The sequence below is a fragment of the Cataglyphis hispanica genome, chromosome 14 (assembly GCF_021464435.1).
Source record: "Cataglyphis hispanica isolate Lineage 1 chromosome 14, ULB_Chis1_1.0, whole genome shotgun sequence".
Classification (NCBI taxonomy): domain Eukaryota; kingdom Metazoa; phylum Arthropoda; class Insecta; order Hymenoptera; family Formicidae; genus Cataglyphis; species Cataglyphis hispanica.
In genome coordinates, this window is record NC_065967.1 from 4,825,297 (window position 1) to 4,836,048 (window position 10,752).

The 10,752-nt window shown below is 33.5% G+C and overlaps 1 protein-coding gene across 22 annotated transcripts in view; it reads right to left on the bottom strand.

Annotated features, from left to right (window-relative positions):
• LOC126854416 (myosin heavy chain, muscle) overlaps nucleotides 1-10,702 on the bottom strand; it is a 48,244-nt gene extending 37,542 nt beyond the window's left edge. For 13 of the 22 annotated variants that reach the window (XM_050601109.1, XM_050601124.1, XM_050601121.1 and 10 more), the window contains exons 1-6: nucleotides 10,578-10,702; nucleotides 7,453-7,849; nucleotides 3,115-3,258; nucleotides 1,228-1,384; nucleotides 720-949; nucleotides 245-308 (exon numbers count right to left, since the gene is read on the bottom strand). In XM_050601109.1, the coding sequence (XP_050457066.1) occupies nucleotides 245-308; nucleotides 720-949; nucleotides 1,228-1,384; nucleotides 3,115-3,258; nucleotides 7,453-7,659 (802 nt within the window). In that variant the 5' untranslated portion in view covers nucleotides 7,660-7,849; nucleotides 10,578-10,702. Of the gene's footprint in view, nucleotides 1-244; nucleotides 309-719; nucleotides 950-1,227; nucleotides 1,385-3,114; nucleotides 3,259-3,326; nucleotides 3,471-7,452; nucleotides 7,850-8,752; nucleotides 8,771-10,577 lie in introns of those variants that run through there. The other 9 variants (XM_050601116.1, XM_050601112.1, XM_050601118.1 and 6 more) reach the window with 2 other exon arrangements.
• Nucleotides 10,703-10,752: the final 50 nt, after the last annotated feature.

The following is a 10,752-nucleotide window of genomic DNA, read 5'->3' on the forward strand; positions in this document are numbered from 1 at the left end:
GACGCGAGCGAAATTTAAGTCAAACGAAACGAAAGCAGTCGCGCAAAAATAACCGAACGCAATCGAAGAACAGCTCGAACGAATCGAAGCCAACTGCGCGTCTACGATGTATGTGTTGGATTGTGACGATAATAAACGCGTTCCTCTTCCGTCACCTTGACGTGACTACTAAACATCGATCGCGGTCAACTGCGCAAAATTAATACCCGTGATTTCTTTTTCGCAATATTCAATCGATACTCACAAGTCTCGATATCAGCACCAGCCAATTTTCCAGAGGGACCGAAGTGAATACGGATGAATTTACCCTATTCACAAAAAAAGTCTAATTAATTCATTTAATGAAATAAACAAACTTCATTAAATTGTCAATTGCGTTCAAATAAAGAGAGAGAAATAAATCATATTAAATAAAATTTCACAATCTCTAATCTTATATATTTTCATAAAAAAGATTTAAATCTAAGAAAAACTGAATTTAAATCGCAATTTTAATTTTAAATTTAATATTTAAAAAAATATTACATTCCCGAATTTTAAAATAAAATTTGCATACAACATTGCAACTTATTCTTTCTCTTATCTCGTCTATATTTTCCGAAACGCTATTATAAACTTCTTCCTATACGCAATCGTTTATCTTGGCCAAATATAGTAATGGCTATTTTTTGTCTTATTGGACGCTTCATGTATTTAAGCGTTAAAATAGAAGCACTTACGAAACGAGAGGAGTTATCATTACGGACGGTCTTGGCGTTACCAAAGGCCTCTAGGACGGGATTAGTTTGGACGACCTGGTCCTCCAGAGAGCCCTTCTTCTTATCTGTCTCTTCCTTCTCTTTCTTAGTCGAGGCACCGACAGTGGCGAAATACGCGATTACCTTTTTGGTGTTCTCAGTCTTTCCGGCACCAGACTCACCAGTGATCAACATAGACTGGTTCTCGCTGTCTGTTGGGAGCAAGAGACACAGATTTTAAATAAGGACACGAAAATTGACAAAGATATTGTTATTTTTTTTAACTATATTGTCTCTAAAAATTAAGGAAAGCATCTTTTACCTATTATTTACATATAACTCTATTCACTAATTTCGAGATAAATTAATTTAGCTTAATCGTTAGTAAAAATTATATGTCTCGATGTTTTTTCATGTAAAAAATATTATAATACTTTTTTCCAACGGTATTGCAATTAATATTGCCTTTTATAAATATATTTTTACGCACTGGTAAGCATGTTGACGTAAGCTCCATCAGAAATGGCGAAAATGTGAGGCGGCACTTCATTACGCCTCTTGCCACGATACAGTTTGGCGCACCTCTGAGTGTAGACGGGGAATCTTTTGTAGGGATTGATAGCCACGCAGAACAGGCCGGAATAGGTCTGCAAAGGTAAACAGATCGACGACACATTTAAAGATCGATCAATGCATGCGAAAGATCGAGATCTCGGACGACGTTCTATGGCTCGACCGGTCCCTGACGGTTCACCAGAACGAGCATCCCTCGATCTTGAGCGGTGCGATCCCGCGAGAGAAAATCACATCGCGATTACGTGCAGAAAAAAATCATAGACATTTTTTCTGCTGTCCCAGGTTTCAAAATCGACATGAAAAATGATTTCAATTATGGCAAATTATATGAATTTTTGATCTAATAAATAAAATATAGGATTTAAATCTGTTATAAAAATTTATAAAAAGTTTTTTTTTTAAACTCCATGAATTTAATAAAATAATGTTATAAATTTAATATAAAATAAATTATTTGTAATAATTTAGTTCGGTTTTGTTTAAACTTCGGACAGCTGAAATTTGTCTGTATAATATAACATCGATAATGACTGATTATTGCAGAATCAAAATCTTTATGCTAATAAAATTTATTAAACTTAATAAATTATAATATTATCTATAAATAATATGAAATTTAACTGCAAAGAAAAATTAAAAACTGTCTATTATGTATATTAATTCAGTATATATATTTTTAATTTATTATATAAATCGAGAAATTCAATAAATCAGCAATATCAATGAGCAAAAGATACATAAACTAATCTAAATAGAAACGGGAAACAAATTGATGCAGGAACAGTCCATCTTCCATCACAGCGGATGCGACTCGCGTCTCGAAAGGAGAGCATCCTTCGGGATCTCCGCTTTGTGAGTATGTGGAAAACTTGGAGTGCACTCAGTTAAATACAGTGGATAGAACATTGAAAAAAAAGGATGTAAACATAGAGATAGAAAAATCGCATATTTTATGCGAAAGGAAAAAAATGTGTGAAGAATTTGAAGTATATTTTCCCAATAATTGGGAAAGTATGAAATAACAATGATACTTCTTGCTTCACATCTTTTCAACATGAAGAAACTATCAAATTGATGATAAAATTATCAGATAAATATCATTCAAATCACTAATTCAGAAGAAAAAAAATATGATTTTCAATTTAAAAAAAAAATCACAGAACGTCGTGGCACGTCATTGTGCTTTGTAACGTTATTCTCTCACTATAATAAAAATTCATGCATGCTACGGTGATTAAAGTATAGAATAAACACGAAAATCATTGTCCTAAAAAGAATTATAAAAAATGATAAAAAGATCGATATGAAGCCAAGAGACATCGCGGCACGTCACGGTGCTTTTTGTGACGATGTCATCCTTTCATTTTGAAGACAAATGAATGAATAGATAAAAGTAGAAAAAGGTTCATGCATTCTCCAATGATGGAGATATCGAAAGGAAAAATCGCCAAGATTGTCGTCCTTGCGAGAGAAGAATCATCGATAAAAAAATGGAGATAAAACCAGAAGAAGTCGCGGCATCGTGCTTTAAGACGACGTACTCCTGAAGGATTCGCATTCTGGCGAGCTTTTCATCGCGGATGAGGAACGGATGATAAAGTAAAAACTCGAAGGATCTTTTAGGAACATCGCGTGACGTGTCCTGGCGTTTTCTAGCGACGAGTCAATCCTTCGAAACATTCGAACAAAATTTTAAAAGAAAAATGCGAGATTCTTGCTCGCAAAAAAAGAAAAACACTCGAGACAAAGCCCTCTTCGTCCTCGGAAGCGAGGGAAGGGAGCAAGCGTCTCTCTGCCTTACGTAGATGAGCTTGGCGTAGTAACGTTGCTTCAAGTTGTGGAGGACCGAAGCATCGTTGAGGTAGGTCAGATTGGACATATCCTCGCATTTCTCATACTTGGGCGGGTTCACCTGCTGCAGCTGGTCCTTCTTGAAGTCCTTGGTCTATGGTGGGGCCCCGAGAGAGAAAGAAAGGACGAATTAGCGGTGATAGATCACGATAATAGACTTACGTAGATTAATTTGGCGTAGTAACGCTGCTTCAGGTTGTGCAACACCGCCGCCTCGTTCAGGTAGGTCAGGTCGGCCATGTCTTCGGCTTTCTCGAATTTTGGCGGATTCACTTGGGACAGCTGATCCTTGCGGAACTGTTTCGTCTGCGCGAGCATTGCAAAATCTTTTTTTTTCTTTTTCTTTTATGTTTTTTTTTCTCTCTCACTTTTTAGTTACGTTTCATTATTATACGTCATTATTACAATCGATCAGTCAATTGTGTCAATCACGTATTGTATTTAATAATTTTACCGATATCCAGAGTTACTTGCAAAAAAAAAATATTTTAAAAAACACTCCCAAACTCTTGTATGTAAAATATATATTGTTATTATTCGGCAAATATATTTTTCATCTTAAATCAAGAAGAACGATTTATTTCGATTATTTAAATTTTCGAAGATAAAGATGCAAAGAAGTTAAATATATATATATATATATATATATATATATATATATATATATATACATATATGGTACTGCTTATAATACCCGCAGTAATTAAAAAAAAAAGTATTTATAATATTAATTGGAAAATATTTATGCAATAATTTCAAATAAAAACTAAAAATTAAATTAAAATATTTAACATTTTAGATCAACACATCGCACACAATTAAATCATTGAGTTGGTTCATAGTTGTGTATATAATCTTTTTCAAAAGGTTTTGGTTCAGTTTTGTAGTTTGAATATTTTTAAATGTTCCTCTACTGTACATTTCATTGTTCTAATTATCTCTTCGTTCAATTTTTATTTACTAATGAGAACAGAATCAAGAAAATTAAAAGAGAGAATGCGTTAGTTATGATAAAATATAATCATACCAGTAACTATATAATATCATCATAAGTGTTTTAAATATCAACATAAGCAATAATATATATTAATTAATCTCTCCCTCTCTTAATACATATTAATTAATCTCGCAAAAATTAATTCCTATGACATTAGAGTGAAAAAAGAATTAAAACGGGTTTATCACGATAGATAAAGGGCTTGTGCTAAAAGATCTGCATAACGGAAAGAGACGAGGTATTTTTTCTCGACGATTGTATTGCGTAAGGAGACTTTTTGGCAACTGCTGATGACACTTCTGTTTCTCTCTTTTTCTCTATCTCTTTCTTTCCTCCTTTCGCAGGCGTGTTTCTCTCGGGCCTCGCGCGCAAGAAGTTGCTGCTCTAAAAATACGTTGACCCGCGTTTCGAGAAGTGGCGTTTCGACTTATTATTATGCTAGGCGCTAGCAACGGCGGTGCTAACAATAGCGTTTAGGATTACCATCGAAACGAGGCGACGCGCGAAGCAGCACGGGTTTGCTGAACCATTATGTAACCGACGACGGGAACACGGATAACGGGGTTTGTTCGAGGGTGCCCTGAAAGTGGAATTCGGGCCTGGTGCGCGAAAATAGAGTACTTTTCTGGAAATCGTGTGTAAAAGGTGTGGCGATCTTATTACGCGACGTCGCGCTTGAGACATTCGAAATCAAGTGTGATCGAGATTTAAATAACGATCATAATTGTGAATAAAGTAATTGACATACGATCAGTCGAATGTAAGATATAACGTAAAGTTTAATTATTTTCTAATTGCAGACTATATTGACAAAAGAGAAAATACAAAGCATGGATAATAAAATTATATAATTTTTAATTATTACGAAAATTTAACGCTCTTGAAAAATATAGTATTACAAAATTCTATATCATAGCGAGAGCGAGAGAGAAAGTGCTACTAAATCTGGTAAATTCCAAATTTATTATTTTGTGTTTGTAATTTTTTCTTTAAAACAATATTGCAAATATTCATGTAAAAGTCCGATAGTCTCGAAAATTTTCCGAATTATCGTTATTTACTTTTGCGATGCTACAAAAAAATTCTAAAAAGAACGTTTTAAAAATATTGGAGTCAGCGAATAATATATAATGATTAATTAAAGTCTATCGAAAGAGATGCATTTTTATTAGTTTGAATTGAAGAAAGAATATCTTAGCAAAAAATTTAATATCAATCATACATCTTCTCCCCTATTTACTATTAGAAATTTTTATCATGATTTCTGAATGAAAGGAATTTACCATAATCTAACATCAAAAATAATTATAATATTAATTGTCAAAAAATTGAACATTTATAGGAATTAATCAGAATTTCTCTAAAATAAATAGAAAAAATTTTTAGATTTTCTTATAAATTTTATGGCAAGCAAAATTAAAATCTATATACTTAGATATTCTGTAAAATAAGAATTTCAATGTAACTTTTTTACATTCTTTTGTTAAAAATTGTTAAAAATTTTTACGTTCTTTCTCACTTCATAGAAAAGATAAAAAAGTATCATTGAAACTCCAGCGTCTTGTTTCACGCAGATTGCTTTTTTTCGCCAAGCAAAAGAAAGAGAGAAAAAGAGGACAGAAAGCCACCCTTTATATAATGCGTTTTTTGACAGGCCTCAAGCTCGAAAGGAACTTTATTTCTGTCTAAAGAAAAAGCTTACGCCTTCGAGCGTTCGAGTGACAGAAGGTCGAGAGTGCTCGGTAGCGGCGGTTCGCGGCTGGTTTTCTGTTCTCCGAAAATAGATCGCCAGCAAAATCCCCGTTTCTCCCCCTTCTTTTTATATATATAGAAGCGAGCAAACTCCCTCTCTCTTTCTCTTTCTACCTCTATCTTTCTCGGTCGGCCAAGCCGGCTAAAAAATCGCCAAGGCAGAGGTAGAGATCGCGTCTCGATCCTTCCATGGCGATCGATGGAAATCGCTGTGCGGTAAACAGACGCTCCCCCCTCGTCCCCCTGAAAACTTTATACGAGCGAACGGATTTATCCGGCGGAATCGGAACGCGCCTTCACGTCAACGTCTCCCTCGTGCGTAATCGAAAACTCGAGCGGATGCTTTCCCGACGTAATCAAAAAGTATTAAATTTAAATCGCTTTTGGGGTCTAGTTCGAAAAAATAAGAGAGAAAGAGACAACGATTATAGTGAAATTTGGCAAAGATTTCGAGCGAATCTTTTTATTATTTGTACTTTTAGATAATATAATGATTTATATTTTTGTCGCGCGCGGTATGTAAGATAAATTGTTGTATTCTCCATTTTTATATTTATTATATTATAAGATTTATTTTAAGTGTAAAAAAATTTTTCGCGTGCAAGCATTGATATAGAATCGCGTATTTAAAAGTTTAAGAACGAATTTTTTGGCTAAAACACAGTAGAAAGAACCATTCTATGACAGACAGTAGAAAAGAAAGACGTATGGACCGACGACGACCGATGACGATACGACGATATGATCAATACAGATCAAGACAGAAAGTATTTTTAAAATATAATTCTAAAATTCTAGAATATATTTGTAAAATATTGAGATTAATAAATGCATCAATATATGAAATACATATGAACATCATATACATATAATATATTCGCTAATATAATCAACGTGGATTATGATATACTTAAATTGAACAGTTTTCTCTCAAAATTTGAATTAAAAAGTTATTTAGTTTTTCATATATTTCTTATATACATATTTGAAATATGTATTGAATATATATTTAAAATATTGAAATTATTAAAGTGTTTATAAATATCATAAAAATCATAAGAATATATTATTGTGTGTTCCATTATTTTAGAACACTGAGTACAAAATTAATTTATTAAACAATATTGTTTCTTTTGAAACATAAGATACGACCGCATCCAAAATAGTAAAATTTCAAACTATAATCATTTTCAATAATATTATGAAACAAATACCAATAACTTATGTATTCTTAATATACAAAGAATAAAATTTCATAAAATTATTTTCAGATATCTTAAATTTGACTATTCATTAATGTTTGATTAATAATGACCAATTTTTTACTTCAATTTTAATTTCTTCTTAAGATTGTTTAAAAAGAGTTAAACTTGTGCTATAAAAATAAAAAAAAATGATCTAAAAAGAAATAAAATATATAAAATTTCTAAAAAAATCTCCCTCTTATTGGTCGGCCACTATTTTTCAAGCAATTCAATATGTTTCTAGGATAATGGAGATCAAAAGAGGGGATCATCTGCACCCTAGTAGTAGACATACCTCGCCGCCAGGCAAGCCGACGCTGACGATGTCGCCCTTAGTGGCTTTGATCTCGCCGAGAACGTAACCCTCCTTCTCATCAGGTACCCAGCACGCCTTCTTTGCGTCATAGGGTTTTGTCTGGTCGATTCTCTTCTGCTCGAGAGAGACGAAGAGATATGGGGTCGGATCGGGATCCTCTCCCTCCTGAGCCTTTGGGGCTGGCATCTTGACTGCTTCCTCTGGGCTCTACTGACGGTAAACTGATGCCGTGGCACTCACGGACTATTTCGTGAGGTCTCGCTTCTTTTTCGGTAGGAGGGGAAGACTGTTCCTCTTCTTCCTGTCGTTTGCCTTTGGGGCTTGTTGTTGGTTCGGCGGCGGACGGACTACTTCTGGCGGCACGTTTCGGGCGGCCCTGGGGAACGATCGGTTAGAAAATCTCGATTGCTCCCGGTTGCCTAAAATTCGCTTTACGAAACTGCAACTAGTCATTAGTGTGCAAGAGAGATACCTAATGTATTTCCATTAATATATTTTAAGAATATATAATGAGGAATCACACAATGATTATATTTCAATAAAAATTACTTCTTTTAATTAAGAAATAATCTTAATAAAAATTATTTCTCTATTCCAATTGTATCTCTAATTTTCAACTAATATTTAATAAATAATATAAATACTCTTTTGTACGCCAATCTAATAACGCCAAACAATGGCCGAGAAAATATATTTTATGAGATACCCTAGATCTCTCATAAGTCAATACTCTTATAGATTTTTTAAGTTTATTTTCTTGTGTAAAAATGTTAAATATTTGTCGTGTTCTTTGAATTTTTTTATAATTAATTTTCAAATTAAAAAATTGTTTAAATAATACTTGATATTAATATATATATATATATATATATATATATATATATATATATATATATATATATTATAATGAAATATATAGAAATACTGTTCCCAAATTTTTTATTTCAAACATTTGTAATTTAAAAGCTGTTAGATCGTCAATGTATTTGTATTAAAAAAAAAATATGAATGTTCTTATAAAATTAGTATTTTTTTAATTATTTAATTAGCTATAATATTACAAATATTAAAAATTATTTTATACAAAAAGATTATATAAAATAATTTCCTAGCCATTGTTTGGATGATAAAACAATCTTCTAGTCTCGTAAAGCAAAATTAAAAAAAAAAAAACTTTTAAGATTGTCGAGACAACCGCCGGCTTTTTTCAGTTCACTCAAATTAAAAAAAAAAAAAAATTTAGTGATAATAAAAATTCATTTTATCCAATACGCTTCACCTCTGATCAGTTATATGATGTTGCTACAATGTCACTGGCACTAATACTCGACGATTGTGCGTGCATCACGAAGAAGAGTCGTGAAGAAGAACGCGATAGGGGATTGCATAATCAGATAAGAATACAAAATGGAGCAGGCATGAAGCGGCACTAGCGATCGGACCAAAAAGAGCGATGTATCGCGTTACAAGATCTCCGATATTTCCGTTCCTTTGAACAAATATATAAAATGTATAACATACAGAAGACATTCGTAAGTTTATTAGCTTAACAGATGTTTTGAAAAAATGTAGACTTTAAATGATAAACAAACTCAGTCATAGATATATAGATCATAATAAAGAATAATATTGATGAGAAGGAAAAAGTAATATTCTAGGAGAAGAATAAATATAAAGAAAAACATATAGATAATAAAAATAATAAAACTTTACATCTAAAATGGCTGAATTTTTTATTAAATAGATGAAAATTTACTAAAATTTAATAAATAAAAAAATTTGCAATTTTTAATACAAAATAAATCTTCTAACAATAAACAGAAATTTCATTCGCGCTTAGAAAGAGAGAAAATCAATCCCTCTAGTCTTTCACCGATAAAAGACAATCAAACTAACTTTTCTGCGTGCGGTTTCTTTATTTAATTTCCAACAAAATAATTCGCACAACAAATTATTCAACATTACAAGAGATTGCTATATTTACATAAAAATTTTAAATTAAAACAAAGTATTTCATAATCTTGTGACATTGTTGAATCATCATTATCTAAGAAAATTAAATAGAATTTTAATTTTCACAAATCTAGCAAATATTAGTTAAAAATATAATCTGGCTCTAAATAAATCAATGCTTCTTTAATTAATATATCTATATTAACTTAACTCTTGGCTATAAATATTTAAATAAAATTTTATATAATATTATATATATTATATAAAAATTATAAGTTATATAAATATGATTGAGATAATGGCACAAATGCGAATGCGTTTGATGATTCGTTTAAAGCGATTTGAACGCCTACAACTCAAACTTGGCGTCGCACATTGATATATTCCTGATGTGTACACCTCGTTGCCTTCAGCGAAAAGAAGAAACACGATGCAAGTCGATTTAATCGACACTGGAAATTCGCTCCTTCTTTTAATCAAATCGGGGCAAAGGATGAAGAAGATGGAAGATATATAGAAGAAGAAGAAAAAACGAAAAGAGGAAAGGGGGGAGTGCACACTATGTCCAACCACCATCCAGAGGATTATAAACACACACAGGTAAAGGGCTCCTCCGAAGGGTCCTGGCACATCCTCGCTCGCACCTCGTCGAATTCTCACACGAGTACGTCACTAAGGATCGATGAAGATCAAAAACAATCACTCCCTCAGAAAATCACCCGCTTTCCAATCACTTTCCGCCCACCTGGAGGCGACTTCCTCCCCAAGACTCGGCACAGACGCACACGCGATCCTATTGAAGGAGAGCTTGAAGAGTTCTTTCTCGACCAGCCAAACTCGGTTCTCTCGCGAGTTCCACAAAATTCTTATGGACCTAAGTTTCATCCTACATCGCCGCGATAAATCCATTCCTTATCACCAAATCGTTATAGCGTGTAAACACGTGTGTCTGCGTGTTCGTTGATCTCTGTGAGTGGAATCGATAGATCCGAGATAGATGATGCGTATTGGATGATGATCCGGATGTTTCTTTCCATTGTATTTTTCTTTTCCTCGTCTTCTGTCTTAATCGAAAGAGGAAAAAGAAAAAGTGGAAAAAAAAGAAACAAAGCCGGCGGCGTCGCGCGACGGTCGCGACGTGATGCACTTACGTTAGAGAGCCGTTCTGTCGGGGAAACGCGCGGGGGCTCCCAATATAAGCGCGTGCAACGTGATCCTGGGGTGTAACGAGACGACCGATTCGTCGACCTGGCCGACCAATCGCGGATCGCGTTACTTCCACGGTCAATCTACCTTTTTAGGCGGACGATGATACCGAGAACGCGG